We start from the raw sequence: 18996 nt of genomic DNA on the forward strand, positions 1-18996 counted from the left end.
CAGATAGAGGTGTTTGTGGCAGTCACAGTTAGGAAATTACTCACAATCACTCCGTCTAAAAGTGCAGTGCATAGACCTCAATTTCCATTATTGGTGTGGAAATGTTAAATGAGCATGAGCTGGAAAATGCATCTCCCACACATTCAGAGGAAATAAAGGTAATCGCATGTTATGTTATGAATTAGATAAGGAAGATATGCCAAATGACCTGACCCTCTGATGTTACTGTTTCTAAACTATATCACTAATGGATGTGGACCAACCAAGAGGATACCACCAAGATAAACAGAAAATTAGGAGGAATGTGTACTGGAGGCTGACAAACTGGTTCTGGTAACAGATGAGACAGGATTCTTTACTGTAGCTACGTAAAGTGGTGCAATGGGGTGAGATGTGAGGTCTTTCATCACTTAATCATCTGAGGTATTTACTTTAGTACAGTGGTTATCAGCACATTGTGTGGAAACTTCAGGCAGTTCCACTCAAAGTAAGGTACTTGTGTAACATGGAAGAAAACAAAACATCTGCTTTTGTGGACTGTTGGTTATTTCAACAGACCACAAACAGCATTACATTGTATTTTTGCATTACAAGTTGCAAGAAACAATCTCACACTCCAACAGCTGCCTCAAGGTCTTTATGCAAGGCGATGTTCAATGAAATATAGTCTGATGAAACCCAATAGGCTTGCAACGGATGCTAGTTTGATCCCTGGATCCAACAGAATAAATCTGGGTGGGAAAAGTGAAAGGGCAACATTGGCCCCATCTTCATTTTTACCACTGAGGTGCCCTTTGAGCGAGGCACTTTACCTCCAACTGCTCCAGTGGAGCTCCTCAGCGTCCAACAGATCAGACTGTGTTTGTACTGGACAGCCTCCAGGTGTGAATGGGTACAACTGTATGAGTGTCATCAGGGTGTTCCTGAAAAAGAGTGTTTGACTTACAAGGAAACTGCCCTGAATTAATCAAAGGTGAAAAAAACCCAACTTTATTAAAGTATACCAATAATAGGGCCTGCTGTGTGAATTTTTACTCTTGAATGGCAATTAAAGTTGACTGCAAATGAAGTGGAACAGGCAGCTTTATTTAGCTATTTGAATGTGTTGAATAGACTTATGATTGCTTGCACACCTACTTACAGACAGGTGACAAATCAAAGGGAAAACCAACATAAAGTGTCTCAGTAAGGTGTCGGACCACCAGAACAGCCTCAATGCACCTTGGCATTGATTCTACAGTCTCTGAACTCTTCTGGAGGGATGAACACCATTCTACCAAAAGATATTCCCTCATTTGGTGTTGTGATGATGGTGGTGGAGAGCGCTGTCTATAGGTGTTCAACTGGGTTGAGATCTGTTGACTGTGAAGGTCATAGCATATGATTCACATCATTTTCATACTCCTTGTGCCCTATGGATGGGGGCATTATCATCCTGGAAGAGACCACTCCCATCAGGATAGAAATGTTTCATAACAGGATAAAGGTGATTGTTCAGAACAACTTTGTATTGATTTGCAGTGACCCTTCCCTCTAAGGGGACAAGTGGACCCAAACCATGCCAGCAAAATGCCCCCCAAAGCTTAACAGAGCCACCAGATCCCCTCACTGTAGGGGTCAAGCATTCCAGACCAGTTTTTCTTTTAATTTGTCATCCGTCTGTATGTTGAAACAAGCAATTTTTGACAAATTAGTGTTGTCAAGAGGTTACATCATTGTGCAATCAGGTCTGGCTCCAGTTTCCATTAATCACAGAAATGTTGGATGGTGTTGAAGTCTGCGTGGGTCTGTGTGTGTAATGTTCTAATAGCTAGCAATGTGCATGGAGACATTGTCATGTTGAAACAGGACTGGGATAAACACAAACTGTTAGAAATGAAACCATAGAAATGGAAGCACACTTGTCTACAACATCATAGTATGCTGTAGCATTAAGCTTTCCCCTCATTGTAACTAAAGGTGGATTTACAGTCAAAGCCAAGGGATTAACAGGAATTCCACCGTAGATACCCATAGCAAAGGTTTTGATTTGTAGTTGATGGTTGCATTTCATCCGTTGCTATCACCACACACTAGACACACAGTAATGTGCATGATTGGGCTGTATCATACTTTATGTATATTTATATTTATTTGATATATATATATATTATTATTTTATATTTACTTTCTGATAGAGAGAGGCAGCGGGCTAAGTGGGTTACACACATACTTATAGAACTAGAGTTACATCCAGGCAAAGTTTTTTTGGCCTGTTTAATTGCTGAATAGGAGACCGTCTCTGTACAATTGCTGTCTTTAGGTTAATTCATTCATCCAGAGCGACAATCGCTATGAATAAGATCTGCACTAGTGTAGTGTTGCTTTGCTAGATGTGCGTTACTGGAAAGGCTACTGTGAGTCTCTCTTCAACTCTCTTATGTTTGTTGACTGGGCTCCCGTCCTGGTGTGGATGAACTTGACTGGCCTGCACAGAGTCCTGATCTCAACCCAATAGAACACCTTTGGGATGAACTAGAGCGGAGACTGAGAGCCAGACCTTCTCTTCCAACATCTGTAGGTGACCTCACAAATGCTGGTTAAAAATTCCCGTAAACACACTCCTAAACATTGTGGGAAGCCTTCCAAGAATAGTTGAAGCTGCTATAGCTGCAAAGGGTGGACCGACATCATATTAAATACTATGGCTTAAGAATGGGATGTCACTTAAGTTCATATGTGAGTCAAGGCAGGTGAGCCACTACTTTTGGCAATATAGTGCATTTCAGTGTTCTCAGGGAGAAAAAAACACTAAGAATGTGTTGGCAGCTGCTGAATCGGCAGCTGATGCATTATACAAGGCATCTGTGTCTGTGAAATAACGGGTTTGTGGGTAGAAATTATGTCTCTATAATAATCAGTAGTTTGTTTTTATGACAAATGACTGACACATATCGTTTGGTACTGCGTTCAAAACAGAGAGAAAGGGAATCACTCAGTTGTGGTTCATTACCTCAGCTTTCTTTTGACTGTGACTACCATCTTTTATTGGCCTAATAAAACAGGTGACGCAACCATAGAGGAAACAGATCAGACAATTCTCGTGTGAATGATGTTGTCCAAGGTCAACTTTAACAAGTATTATTACAGTTGCTGGAAACCAAGCAACAGCAAGCTTCACAAAATCGTTAACACTGTTTTTTATTGAGCTGTTGGGCCTCAAACCATGAGGTCACACGGAGAGGGCCTACATGTAACCTGTGAGGCCTGACCACGAGGTGCTTTTATCCTTTCTTTCCCCCGAGACAAAGGAATAGCGCCAAAATGCTGCTTACAGACAATGGGAGTCCATTGCATAACAGTCTTGCTTCTGTCTAACCAAGACACCGCCATACTTCTGCCATCCGGTTCTCGCGCGACGTGACTTCCTCCCATAGTCACGTCCGCGTCGCAGACCGACGACATCATCACGTCAGGCCCCGTCGCCATCTTGTCACACACACGCACACTCACACACACACACACACGCACGCACACACACATATGCATTCCCCTGCATGTGTCCAACCCTGTACATAGCTGTTTGTGTTTTGTTTGGTAGGATTAGATTTTAGGATAGTTGTTTATTGAATGAAGCATTTGTTAACTTTGTTAATTTTGCTAAGTTTAATAAACACTGTTATATCTTTAAAGAGAAGTTCTTCTGTCATTATTGTGTGTAACATTGTGAAAAGTGGCTGATCGAAGGAGTCAGAGCTCGAATTCACCCTTCTTTGTTCACCCTCGAATGTTGATATCTCTCAGATATTAACATTCTAGGTGAACTCCCATTTATGAGACTACCTTGTTTGGTTATTGGTCCCGGTTTCCGGGTGGTGCCCCGTATTTGTTAATTCATATTAATAATTCTATTAATTGTTATAATTAGTTACTTATCTTTGATAATTGATAATTATTGCAAATAATCAACTGTGTTCCTCACAGATCCAACAGTTAGTGCCCGAATTATTGATTAAGGTTAGCGATATCTTATTTTCATAATTCATAATTATCTATGATAATTATGAATGATTGCTAATAACCAACCAGCTTCTTTTTTCATTAATACAGTAAATGTTTCTAAATAGATTTTTTTACAAGCTCAAATATGTAATTATTAGCTGAACACATTTTTCACCAATGGACAGAATGATTAAAAGATCAAGCTGATGATTTTCTATATTTTTTTTTACTGTCAACAAAACCAAACCAACAACAAACTGATCTACTAACAAGTATTCTGTGTGTATCCAAAGCCTGATATATCTTACTCCTCTGTACCGTAGACCTCTGTTGTTGTCCAAAAACTATTAAATACACATTAATGAGCCACACCGCTGCACTGGGTGACATGAAGATTACATAGATTGTGGTCACATTTGTTTAGAAACAGCTCCAAAGACTAATAACAGCGACCATGTTTTCAGTCTCAGGAGTGTAATACACTGGCACACAGCTGTGCTTTGCTTTGCACTTGATAATAACAATGTAGTGTTACGTGAAGTGGCTGTGATATGTAGCACAACAAGGTAGTAAAACAATGTTAACAGAACCGTGTTCCCACACATGCTCAGTGTCATGACGTCTGTCTTACACAGAACTACTCTCCATAGACTAAAAAAAGCTGATTGCTGTTATCATGATGAAGGAACTTATCAACCAGTGCAGCGGTGTGGCTCATTGATGTGTTTTTAATGGTTTTTTGCATGATTGATCATTCCAGGCAGCGTGCTTTCAATGTTTTCATGTCAAATGTGTGTAATGTGTTTGACATCTCGCCAGCCAATGCTCGCTATTGTGAATGGTGAAATCAGGCACAAGTGTTGTTTGAATGCTGTCACGAATCCTCTGATGAACAATTATTCATTTGCTGGCATCAAAACGAGGAGGGTTGGACGCACAAAGCATCTGATAGAGATCACAGTTTCTATCCTGTTTCCCACCAAAAGTGCAAGTTGGTTTCTTTTGACTGTGACTACCATCTTTTATTGGCCTTACAAAAACAGTTGACACGCCACAGTGGAGACAGATCAGACAATGCTCATGTGAATGATGTTGTCCAAGGTAAACTTTAACAGGCACTGTTACAGTTGCTGGAAACCAAGCAACAGCAACCTTCACATAATTTTAACTCTTTTTTAACTGTTTTTTTATCGAGCTGAGTTCCACGAGCAAATATCCCATCACTTCTTCCCTCTGTAGAAAATTTGATCATTCACCATTAAGTCTTTCGGGTTAGATTTCAGTCAATAGTGATTCAGCTATACAGAGCACAGTCTAGTAGGAAACATTAGTCTGTCAACTGTACCATATTGACGCACTTATTTCAATGTTCTCAGGGAGAAACAGAACACTATGAATGTGTTGGCAGCTGATAAGTCACCACTGATGCATTATACAAGGCATCTGTGTCTGTGAAATAATGGGTTTGTGGGTAGAAATTACGTCTCTGTAACAATCAGTGGTACATTTTTGTGACACAAGACTGACACATATTGTTTGGTACTACGTTCAAAACAGAGAGAAAGGGAATCACTCAGTTGTGGTTCATTACCTCAGCTTCTTTTTTCATTAATACAGTAAATGTTTCTAAATAGATTTTTTTACAAGCTCAAATATGTAATTATTAGCTGAACACATTTTTCACCAATGGACAGAATGATTAAAAGATCAAGCTGATGATTTTCTATATTTTTTTTTACTGTCAACAAAACCAAACCAACAACAAACTGATCTACTAACAAGTATTCTGTGTGTATCCAAAGCCTGATATATCTTACTCCTCTGTACCGTAGACCTCTGTTGTTGTCCAAAAACTATTAAATACACATTAATGAGCCACACCGCTGCACTGGGTGACATGAAGATTACATAGATTGTGGTCACATTTGTTTAGAAACAGCTCCAAAGACTAATAACAGCGACCATGTTTTCAGTCTCAGGAGTGTAATACACTGGCACACAGCTGTGCTTTGCTTTGCACTTGATAATAACAATGTAGTGTAACGTGAAGTGGCTGTGATATGTAGCACAACAAGATAGTAAAACAATGTTAACAGAACCGTGTTCCCACACATGCTCAGTGTCATGACGTCTGTCTTACACAGAACTACTCTCCATAGACTAAAAAAAGCTGATCGTTGTTATCATGATGAAGGAACATATCAACCAGTGCAGCGGTGTGGCTCTTTGACATGTTTTTGGACAATAACGGAGGTCTACAGCACAGAGGAATAAGATATACCAGATATATCAGGCTTTGATACACACACAATACTTGTTAGTAGATTAGTTCATTGTTGGTTTGGATCCAAACATGAGATTTATTGACAATAAAAAATATAGAAAATCACCAGCCTTAAAAAAAAAATGTATTCTTAAATGTGCAAACAAATAAATGAGTAAATTCATCCATCTGACTGACTAATATCGAGGCGTAAGTTATCAGTCCAGGCAGCATGTTTTCAATGTTCTCACGTCAAAGAACAGTGTCTACCCGGCCAACACATGCTATTATTCATCAGGCACAAGTGCTGCTTACCTAAAAAAACGAGAAGAATTATTTTGCTGACGTCAAAGTCTGGAACGTCGGATGCACAAAGCAGTTGATGGAAATTTACAGTTTCTATCCTGCCTCCTGTGAATGGTTACGTTGGTTTCTTATCCTTTGTTGTTTGTTGTTTTCTTGTTTTCCAGAATCGTAAACTTGTTTCAGCTCTACTTTTTAATCACTAACAGACCTTAAAACGATGAGTATTAGAATTATATGTTGAAGGATTTAACACATAAATGTCCGAAGACTTGTGTCACGCGAGATTATGTCCCTAAAGCCATGTGGTCTGGGTATTTGCTTGAAAATAACATGACCATATTGTTTAATAGTTCTTCTGTCCCCCTCCCCCTTTACCTCTCTCTTTCTCTCTCTCAACCCAACCGGTCAAAGCAGATGGCCGCCCACCAAGAGCCGGGTTCTGCTTGAGGTCTCTACCCGTTAAAGGGGAGTTTTTCCTTACCGCTGTCGCCAAGTGCTGCTCATGGGGGAATTGTTGGGTCTCTGTAAATTAAAGAGTACGGTCTTGACCTGCTCTATGTGAAAAGTGCCTTGAGACGACTTTTGTTGTGATATGGCGCTATATAAATAAAAATTGATTGATTGATTGATTAATTAATAGTCAGTCCTGTCCATTTACTAAATATAGAGGAGTATTATTTTATAACAGTTGTGTTTTTTTGTACTACAAGTTAATAAACACAACTAACAATCCAGTAAACAATACTTCTCAGAAAAACAGTTTGTCTGGTCTAACCAATTGCATTGGTGCCACAGTAAGCTTGTTTATTCTGTCAGTATTTGTGTACTGGCGTAGACATTAGTGTGAGTGATAGTGACATGCTGGACAACAAAGCATCCAGAATCTACTCAAATATAAAGCTGTCTCCTTGGAAACTATTTATACATTGTAGCCAAAGTTACCTGTAAATATACATAGATGAGTCACCATTTTTCCATGGAAAACATGAATTCAACTCCAAGACACACATCACTAGGCTGCCGTCTAACAAAACATTTGAAGAAGTCGATTCCAGTCACTCAAAGTTTTATGTTTCTCTACGGCTTTTATTTGAAAGACTACAGGAATAAACATGGCTTCATCTACAGCTTGGCAAGCTCTTAAAGGCAATTTTATTGACTATATATTAAGTCATCAGTATCATGTTATGAAAGTAAATACCAGACATCTAAAAACACAGGCTCTGATGGCTGCAGGAAGTCTAATAATAATATTAGGTGATGTTGCTGTGTTCTCTGGCTGACATTGATTAAAGGAAAATTTGTTTTTCTTTTTCTTTTTTTTTTAATACAGCCTGGAAACACAGAGACTCAGAGATTCTGCGGGACACAGCAGGATCAATATGAAAGTGAAAGTCAAACTTTATTATTATAAATGTCCATTGTCCATAAAATGTCTGCTAGAGTTTATCCCGTGTTTAGTTTACCAGACCTACCACAGTTGGGCATGGACACAGATTTGCAGAGAAACAATGATGATTATGTTTAGGAACTATAATCATCAGTTTTACTTGGAAATGCTTTAAGTGGTGGAGATGCTGTGACTAAATAATGGATATAAAAGTGGATATGTTCCACAAAAAAGCTGGTGAGTAAAATGCTGCCATAGAAATCTGCATATAAGACCCAGATTAAAAAAAAAAAAACTATAATAATTTTCCTTTAAGGCAGGATCAGTCTCGTCACCTCCATGATGAAAGCATCAGTGATCCGTTTCTACCTTATTACAGTAAAACAGGGACAAATCTGTTACACTGGATTAATACTGTTACACTAGGTGCTGTTATTATTATTCTGCTACGCAATAAATATGACAAATTGTATAAAAATATACACCTAGACAATCAGCTGGGACGGGGGTGGGTGGGGGTGGAAACAGAGAGAAAGGTGTTACAGTAGGTGTGTGTGTGTTATGTGTATGTCCATGTGTGCACCAGGGGTAGGGTTTTTTCCTTTTTAGTTTGTTTGTTTATTTTAATGGTTATTTCTGTCTTTTCAGGGGAAACTGTACTGAGCCTGTCTGCTAACCAGACAACCTTCATTTGTTTACCTCTCTGCTGAAACTGTCAGCAGACTGCAAGGAACAGGAAGGACTCTGTTGGACTGCATGATAATTACATTTTGTCTAATTTAAAGCCACACATCATTATTTTCTCCTCATGAGCAATTTTAGAAGGCATATATTTGTGTGGAAAACATGACAGGGCATAATTTAGTCTTTTTTCTTACACGTTTAATGCCACATATTATTTGGAACTTCTTATGGTCACTATATATTATCGGATCCTGGTGTACTCATGACTGTGTGTTCTTATTTGTCTACCTGCTAGATTTGCATATGTATATTGCATGTTGTTTTAAAGGAATAGTTTGACAATTTGAGAAATACGCTTAGAGTTAGATTAGAAGATTGATAACATTCTTGTATGTGTGCGTGTAAATGTGAAGCTACAACCAGGAGACAGTTAGCTTAGCTTAGCATAAAGACTGGAAGTAGGTGGAAACAGCTAGCGCCCGGCAAAGAAATAGTCAAGCACATAACACCCTGTAAAACAGTAAATTGTTGTTTTTATGCTTCGGTTTTTGAACAGATTAAATAAACGAGACACAATTAGTGAGCTCTAGAGGTGCTGCTAGGTGTTTTGACCCTGTTTCCAGTCATTGTGCTAAGCTAAGCTAACCTGCTGCTGGCTGTAGCCTCATATCTAATGAACAGATATGAAAATGGCATAAATTTTCACATCTAACTCAGCAAGAAAGCAAATACTCCCACAATGCCAAACTATTCCTTCACAGATCCAGCCCAACAATTTTGCATGTTTTTTGCCCATAGCTACAAATGATAAATACTTGCACTACTGGAAACCATGCTGTAGCCTTTGACATTTCTTCATGTATTTTCCCCAACTTTTCAGGCAGCTATTGGCTTCTGTTTCTTTCCACACAGCTTGAAGATCTAATTTTAAGATTAGCTTGAGAGTAGTTTGCTATGAGAAGTCCACATTGTGTTACTTCACATTGATAATATTCCTTGTGATCAGTTATACAACAAAAGCAAGTTTCAAGAGTCTACTAATTGAGTTATATAATTAAGAAAAGACAAATTCAAAATTGTTCAATTCTACAGCATGCAATGGACGAACATTAGGAATATAAAGTACATATCATTTATAGTTAAATAGCTAAAACACCAGTAAGGTCATACGTGCGCATGAGGATGTACATACTGTATTTATGAAATGTATTGTGGCAGCTGTCGGAAAAGTCCCCCATCCTGCATCATTCCTGTGCTAGCTTATTCTTCCTCAGATTTTTGTGAATAAAATTGAATATTCCTGTTGTAATCTTCCAAACTACTACTTGCCAAACCATTCTTTTTTAATATTTTCAATTTTTCAAAAATATGTTCCCCTTTCCAAGCAATTCTCAGGCAGTTCCTCAGGATGCAGTGAAAATGCAGGACTTCTACAAAGGGCGACATCCTGTATGTACGTGTCTGTCTCTCTGTGCGTCTAGTCGTCACTCTCAAAGGTGTGCAGGTAGGTTTTGAGGCTCAGGGTGCTGGTGTAGGTGAGGTTGGTGATTCGGTAGAGGTCCAGGCCAGTCAGGATCTCCACGTCTCGGACTCGGGCCGTATGAAGCTTCAGCAGGTCTTCCACCCACTGTGACTCGTCGTCGGCGCTCTGCAGAGACAAAGACAGGAAGTGGTTCATTGCTGTGGATACTATTAGTCCTCGTGCAGCAATGATTGTAGACATAAAGGACTGCAGGGCTGCAAATATTGATTGATTGATTAATCTGTTGATATATAAAATGTAAAAAGAAAAAGTTTTTCAGTTTACAGTTATATAAAACAGAGAATCCCCACACTTGGAAGATAGAATAAACTGATATTTTGCATTTTTGCTTGATAAGTAACTTTACAAATTCATTGATTATCAAAAATGGTCCAGTCACAGCCATGCTAGCAGTACTTCACACATACTTTGAGCTAAATTCTAACGTCAGTGAGCTAATATGCTCACAATGACAATGCTAACATGCTGATGTTTAGCAGGTATGTTTACCACGTTCACCATCTTGGTTTAAACAATGTAAACGCCTGGAAAGAAGCTTTGAAAAACTAACTGTTCTTGTAGAAACACTTATAAAAGTAACAAGTTCAAGGTGCAGCATGTTGAGTCATTTAGAACACAGTGAAAGTAGTCCAGGCACAGCACCCTGGATATGAAAATTAGATTAAATTCATTCTTCTTTGGAGCATCAATGCTCATCATTACTGGGAAATAGGATGGTACATGGTGCCTCCTGGTACTGAGCATTACATGAACGCTGATTAGTGTTGATCTTTAGACTAATCTAACGGGAGTGAGAGATATAAAAAAGGGTGGGGTGTTTTTTCAAGAAGGACAAAATTAGACATGTAATGAGTGATAGCTTCAACTGTTGCTTCACTCCTCGTTGAATTTCCCTGGTAAAATGTCAAAAAACAGACACAAGACAAGACACCTCCTGGAGCAAACAGTGGTCCATAGCTTAAAGCTGTTTGGAAGCCAGCCTTGTTTTTAAAGATTAGACAGCGTTGTGCAATGACATACTGTGCATGACCAAAAATGATGCACCTGGACATGTTCCTTTGAAGTCAATGATGACCATGCCAGTAAACACAATGTAAAAACATGTTGTCATTTTACCAAATAAGGTAGTATTGTTTTAGTGACATGCACACACAAACACACACACACACACACACACACACACACACACATTGTGACCTCTATTCTCTATTTTCACCAATTCTGTTGCTCTTTGGAGCTTTTTTTATTGTGTGGTTCAGTCTCAGTGTTTCCAGCAGCAGCAGGCAGCTATTTTTGTATATATTATAAATCTATTATAAAGTATATTATAATCTATTATAATCCTGTCCTCCATGCTCTATGTCTGCAATTTGTCTTTGTTGTTCTGTTCTGTATAGACATCTGTTTCCTGTCTGTCCGTCCTGAGAGAGGAATCCCTCTTCTGTTTCTCTCCCTGAGGTTTCTTCCAAGTTTTTCCTAATTTGAATCAAAGGTCTAAAGACAGAGGATATTGTATTAATGTACAGATTGTAAAGCCCACTGAGGCAAATAAAATTGACTTGACTGCTCAACACCGAAATGCAGATAGACAAAGTTAAATATTAGCTGGTAAAGAAAGTGAAACATCTGGCACCTAAAAGAGTCAAATATTTTTCTCAGGAGTTAGTGCAAACCCAAACTAGGAGATCATATTGCTCTGTGTCTGCTTGATGTGTAATTAGGAATGGTTTGCAAAGACATTAGGCATAACATGGTGATAATAAGTCAGGACTGTCTGACAGAGTGTTTTGGAGTTCCTCTGCTCAGTAGTGGTCAAAACTAAACTAACACAGCATGTTAGTCTTTCTTTGTATTTCAAGAGAGAGTTTGAGGGTTGTGTGGTGTATTTTCATTAAATGTCATTGGTGTGCTTAAAGACAATATTAATCTATGCAGATTGATTTTATAAGTTTCATAAGCAATAAGTGCTAGTGTGTTAAATTTTATATTGATGATGTATTTGTAATCTCATGAATCACATTTAATCACGATGTACGTATAGAAGCACGGTAAAAGAATCATAATCATACACTGGAGAAATTTGAGTGTGTTTGTATTACATGTCACTTTGCTTGGGTCTGCATTAAAGTCTTCACCTTTTTTAAAAATACTCTTTGGAGGAGATCAAGACATAAGGGTGTAAAGTGACTAGAATAACTTATAAAAAATAAAGGCCAGAAGACAATTTGGCAATAAGGGTGTAAAATGATCCCCAATACTTATATAAAAAAATTGGACATAACCAGATAAAATTGAATATGCCAGTACATATCCACGACAGCTCAACACCTGTCTTGAAGAGTTTTGACCAACAACGAGTGACGGAGATAAAAATAATAGAGTAATTGGCCAAAAATTAAGGAGGATGGACGATAGGTGTGACCTATGCCGACCCAAGGGTATACAAACTACACCCTGAAGGAAAAAACCATAAGAGCGACCTGGTTCATCTTGTATGCGCTAATTTGCTCTCCTTTATTGCTGGCATTAAAGAACACTTTGCTGCTTGGACCTCTGACTCCTGATTTTTATCTTCAAAAGGTAGTTTTTGATCTGGTGTTTTTTTCTTCAACTGTCTTCCATCGATCTGACACAACAGTTGCAGGAGTTCTCTTGGAGTAATTCCTGCATCTTTATTCAAATTTTACTCATTGTTTACTTGAAGCAATTCATAAATGTTCTGGAAAGATGCTACTTAAACTTTAAAGGGGGCATAACATGCTTTTTGTGATTTTCTGTTATTCTTATACTGTTATGATGTTGGATGTCTGTGTTAAACACAGTCAAAGTAAGTAAACCTATGTAAAAATGCTCACCGTAAGTCAAAAGCAAAACTTTTTGTTCACGTTACCTGTAATTCCTCCTTGTGATGACATCAGATCGTTTGGACATGCCCACAAGTGGGCGTCCTTTCTGTAGCCTTTGTTGCTATGGTTGTTACTAGGGTTGTTCTATGGGTTGTTCATGCTTCTGATCAGATTCTGCATTTGAGAAGTTTCCAATTCAAGCACAGACTGAGAAAAAGGAGTGAAAGCCGACTGCTATTGTTTGTTTACGTAGCTCCCAAGACGTCTGCTGAGAGGCAGCTTACTGAAGCTGACCAATCAGAACAGAGTGGGCTCATCAGGAAGCGGGTCTTAAAGAGACAGGAGCTACAACGGCCTGTTTCAGACAGAGGCTGAACTGAGGGGCTGCATAAAGGACCAGTAGAAGATAAATAAGGAGTTTTTAACTGGAAATCATGAAAAGATATTCCAGTAGAGCCCTAGAATATAAATATAGAGCTGGAAATGTGCACAATATTTCCTCTTTAACTGATTGTTGAAATAATTACTAATATCTAATAAAAGTCAAATGACTAGACAAGGAGTCTTGATAGTTTGTACAGTTCACACAGGAGTAAGAGCAAAAGGTTGTGGTCTTAACTGGCAAGAAACAGTCACAGGATCAGTGATACATCATATCATACTCTACACTACCTCTTTTTAGTGGTAGTAAGTTTTTTGTCATGGGACACTTGTACACAGATATTTCATACTCCATAGTTTCCATTTTTGGATCTTTTACGTTCATCAGTGTCCATCAAAAAGAGGAAGTGGAAAAAAGAGACAATGGAAGAGAAAATGTACCATATTGGTCCAAATATAAGACAAGGAAATCCATTGTCATTCCTAGAAAAACATCTGAAAAAAGTGAGGTCATCTTATATTCGTGGTCCAGACTTTTAAATGTAAACATACATTCAAAACAACAGATGGTGCTAAAAATCTGTAAAACAAATGCTCCCCTCCTGACTGAAGCAAGTCACCATCTCGCACATCTAGCCTACAGTGCCAAGAGGCCTGAAAGGTGGAGAGACACAGTGATCGTCTCAAACAAAGTGGCTCAAAAGTAGGCAAACAACTGAGTAACAGTAACGTAACGAGTGTTGTCCTCAACTCAACTACTTCACTGCCCCTCCTCTGCTCCGTGGAGCGATCATAACTGACAGCAAAACGCAGAAGAGAGCCTCACAATGTGCTGAAATGAAACAAGTGCACATAAATCAGGTAAATAACATGAGTGAACATAGTCTGTGCTGCGTTTTGCTGTCATTTATAGTCGCGCTGAGTCACTCTCCTCTCCTCTGTTTCAGTGTGGGCAGGGCTGACACTGCTGCCCTCCACACACACGCAGCTCTAGTTGACAACTACACCCGTTACGTTGCTGTAAGTGCAATGAAGGTTTTTGCAAGGTTTTTTTTAAAGTTGATTTTACCACATCTAAGGATCCCATTTAAACGTCCAGTAAACATTCGCTCACTCAGTACGTGGAGTCTCAAACAAAGGCTTCCATTAAGACAAACACTGAGGAACTGCATTATGTAATGGAGTTGGAAGTAAGCCACCTGGGAGGCTTCTTCTTCTATGGTCAAACATATTTGGACTTATTAACAGCTGTCTCATGATGTTTACACCACAGTGTACTTTCAATCTTCTGGACATCTCACAGTGGTCCCTGCTGAGGCCCCAACATGAATTATGATTTTCCATAAATGGCTGTATTTATATAGCACTTTTATCCAAAGCTCTTCACAATGTCTCTGCTGCTCATTCACCCATTTACACTCATTTGACAAGTGGAGAGGAGAAGTAAGGAAACTTCTGATTAGTGAGCGACAGCCGCCCCATATGAGTCAGTTCTGTTTCATACACTGGAAGAAACTTCAAGAAACTTTATACTCAACACCAAAAAGGTTCCTTGCTGCAGTTTACCAGCTCAAACACAACAGAGCGCTGGAGACGGGGCCTTGTTCATTCCTATGAAAGCTGCTCAGTAGTGCAGGAAGCCAAAAAAGCCATTTCCAGTTGTCAAGAAATTACCCAGATGAAAACATACTGCATCCATGGAGCATGTTCACTAGAGACTTCCGTCAGCTGTGATGGCTAACATCTGGTTTAGCCTTCCATCTGACTTGAATGAGGATTAAACAATTCAATCGTGGGACTTTTGTAGACTTTCAAAATGTGATCAGACCGAATGATTCCAATTCTGATAGGGAAACCATAGTCATTTTGCTGGGGTTGTGATGCTCAAAAAAATGTATCTGGTGATGAGCAGATGTCTTTTTCACAGTGTAAGTTTCTGGAAAAGAGTCTTTTATGTTTCTTTCTCCCACTAGAGTCAACCATGCCAAATTTGCTTCAAAGCCCAGCACTGTTCCTGTATCCAGTTCTCTCTGTACATCCATAGGCTGACAATTATTGCATGTTCTTGTGACAAAATAAACATGGACAACAACCAGCTGCTTATACTGTTTATACGCAGTGCAGTTTTCACTGAGAAGGTCAAAAAAGAAAGAAAAAAAAAGGTGAGAGATTGTGTGAGATCCTGGAGGGAGAAGCACGGGTATCGTAGGCTGTAACTGGAGGAGAGTGAAATTTCTAAAAATTAGGTTCTGGTCGGCTGTGTATCAATCAGCTTTTCCTCCATTTCAGTTGTCCAGTGCTCTCTCTCTCTTTTTTTAATACAGTGTCTGCATGATTTTCCCAGAATTACTCCCAAAGTTCACTGTGGACAAGAACTGAAAAAAATGCCTCTTTGGGAAAACCCCTGAGTACCTTCACTGGGCGTATGTTATTGTTAAAACACATCACTAAATCATCTGAACATACTTCACAGCTCATTATTTCCTGAAACACTCATTCATCTGCCTGCAGTGATTTGTTTTATTAGTCTAATGGGCTCTGCAAACAATTCATCACTCATAAGGCAGCCTGGCCTGATTCATAACAAGCTGCAGGTTGCAACTTACATAATTCTGGATTTCTTTCCACCTCCTCTGATGACTGTGATAAGTTTCTAAATTTCTCTGTTGATGAGATCAATGGTCTCAGATCAAATTTCCATCCATTCCATCCAGAGATTATCATTCTGTTTGAGTTACCTTCCCTGTTCTGCTGTCTGAACCCTATTTCCATGCAACATCTTTTAAATATAGCTTCTTGCATCCGTCCATCGTCCTGCCCTGCTGATATAATTCCATCCAAACTTCTTAAAGAGGCCCAATCATTCATTGCCCTTAGTCTTCTCTCTATTGTCAACCAAACAAGGCTGCATACTTGACTATTTCAAGACAGCCAGTGTTTTCCCTCTCCTCAAAAAACCTTCTCGATACCAGCTCTATACTGAACTAGGCCACCTTTTAGTCAGATTCTCCAGGTGCAGGACCATAAATGTGGTCTTGAGACGAAGAGGAGGTGTCTTTCAAACAAATGCGCTCACGGCCGGCTGACTCTAGTGGGAGAAAGAACCACAAACATCTCAAACATCTATGTATGTACCCAAAATATATTTCCACTATGTCATATTTCGAGATAAGGGATCCAACAGAGAAACTGTGAGTGCTGAACAGGGCGAGAGGAAAAACCACCTTTGTTATTCCCAGAAATAAGAATCACGGGTTCTTATGACTAATATAGTCCTCCTAAACAACAGAATAGATTGTTTTTCCAGTGCCTTCTAGTGATCAATATATAAATGAGTGTTCTCTTTGGTTTTCCACATCTCATGTTAAGGTTTGGTTAGGTTTTGGTAACTAAAACTGCTTGGTTAAGGTAAGGGAATAGATTGTTGTCATTATCAAAAGAAACCTACAAAGAACTTTAGCAGGAGACAGGATGCAAACGGTGATCTACAAGATCTACAAATTTCAGTGCAATCCATCAAGGCCATTACATGTCAGGTACTCAGAACCACAAATGTTAAACTGCTGGTGGTGTAAGAGGAAAAATCTGAGGAGACCATGAATATCTGTACAAAATTTCATAACTAGCCATCTAATATTTGTGCAGTGGACCGTCCAACCAACTGAAAGATGTTGCTGTCTCCAAGTATCTAATTGGTGACCTAAAGTTAAAGGCACTTAGCTGGGGAAATTCTTTGATTGATAGGTGAAATGAGATGTAAAGAGAATCCAGCAAGTGACAATTGCTGTCTTTATCAGACAGGAAACATGGAGACAGGAAATGTGTTTGTCAGGGGCAGGAGTAGCTGGCTGCAGCTACTGGCTGTATTATGTTATCGTGTAATGACGTCTTTTCCACTGAGCACAAACAATGAGCTCTTTGCTGCCAAAAAGGAAATCTGTTGGCAGCTTCTGAACTCAGAATCATAACAAAGTACAGGTCCGAAAATTCAAAAGAAAAATAAAGAAACCGGTGACTATAAGTTCAGACAGTCAGTTGTGCAAGCAACCGTGTGATTAGACTGTGATACACTAACAGTCCCTTAACAGAAAGGCGTCATTTGATTTGCCCTGAAATCACAAACATTTCAGTGATTCATTTTTCTGGAAATTTTCAGCTTAGGTCTGTCAAGAACAACTTAACCATTTCCAGCAGCAGCAGCAGGCAGCTGTCTTCAGCAGATAAACCCACCGTACATTACCTGCCCACCGCCAAACAGCAACAAACAAAGTTGAAGACTAGCTGATGAACATAGTGCAGCATTTAGCATCTAAAGAGCCAGAGATTTTTTCTCAGGAGTTGGTGGAAAACAACAGAGCTAAAAGGAGAGTGGATATTGCACTTACATTCATCAGGTAGACACAAATACGACTCTACATTAATGATAATGTTGCTCCGTAACTGCAGGATGTCTAAATGGCAACCGTTTGCTTACAAGTTCGTCATATTGATTTTAAAAGATGTTTATTATATGTCGATATTGTCAAAGTTGCCAAAAATAACACTTAATGCCAGTTTAAGGTCAAGAGGGAACCAAACAGAAACAAATTTTCATGCCTGTGAGATATAAACAATAATAATAATAAAACAATCTCGTTGTAAGATTTTCCAGGTCATCTTGGATTTTTTTTTCATTCCTTATTCCTTCATTTTTTCCAGACTTTTTATGGCTGAAAGGCTACAATATGAATTTATTATTTTATGATTTTTTTTCCTCTTCTTTTTTTTCTCTTCCCTTACGGCTGTATTATATTTATATTTTACGATTTATTGGACCATAAATCAGGGAATGTTCAGGAATTTTTATATGCTCTCTAATGGAAGGGTTTGACTTAAAGATGAAAAACATTAACATTATTTGATTCCCTCACTTGTAAGCTGCATTTAATATGAACTTTTCATGATTTCAAGCCCTTACTTAAATTGTTTTACAAATAATTTTTCATGCCATTTACATCCTTTTGGAAGACGCTTTTGTCCAAAGTGACTAACTTTTTTTGTACATTTATACATTGAAAACTATTTTGGGTTCAATGTCTTGCTCAATGACACTTTTACATCTTGACAGCATCAAACCACCAACTGTGCTATTTAATGGGTAAACCTGCTCTGCCTGCTCAGGTCTTATCAATTGTATTCATCTTTGAAAAAAAAAAAAATAGACCACTGTACCAAACAGTGAGTCACTTTACTTTGTGACAAAAAAATTCCATGAAATTTCTTTAATGTTGCAGTTCCCATTCATCAGAATCTCTTAAGTCACTGTGACCCATAACACACAAAAGACAGGTGACGCTTAACATTCAAAAAGCAAACAAACAAACAAAGAAACAAAATCTTATATGGATCAAAGAACAGTTTGACATTTTTGAGTGTTTTCCAAAAACATTCTATTCAATACCCACACACTGAGGCCCTTTATGTGATCACAAATGGAAAAGAAAACATTCAGGAATAAATCTTCTTGTCAATCTGATATATTTATTTTAAAAGCGAGTCACACCCACCCACACACCCAGTCGCACAATTCATCTGTGATGAAGCACAAACATGTCAGCTCAGG

At 38.7% G+C, this 18996-nt stretch overlaps 1 protein-coding gene across 1 annotated transcript in view; it reads right to left on the bottom strand.

The window, feature by feature from the left end:
- Positions 1-7615: 7615 nt before the first annotated feature.
- enpp2l (ectonucleotide pyrophosphatase/phosphodiesterase 2-like) overlaps positions 7616-18996 on the bottom strand; it is a 76235-nt gene continuing 64854 nt past the window's right edge. Inside the window, exon 25 of the mRNA XM_067611884.1 lies at positions 7616-10272. Within this exon, the coding sequence (XP_067467985.1) occupies positions 10102-10272 (171 nt within the window). The 3' untranslated portion in view covers positions 7616-10101. The remainder of the gene's footprint in view (positions 10273-18996) is intronic.

Source organism: Thunnus thynnus, chromosome 15, assembly GCF_963924715.1.
Source record: "Thunnus thynnus chromosome 15, fThuThy2.1, whole genome shotgun sequence".
NCBI lineage: Eukaryota > Metazoa > Chordata > Actinopteri > Scombriformes > Scombridae > Thunnus > Thunnus thynnus.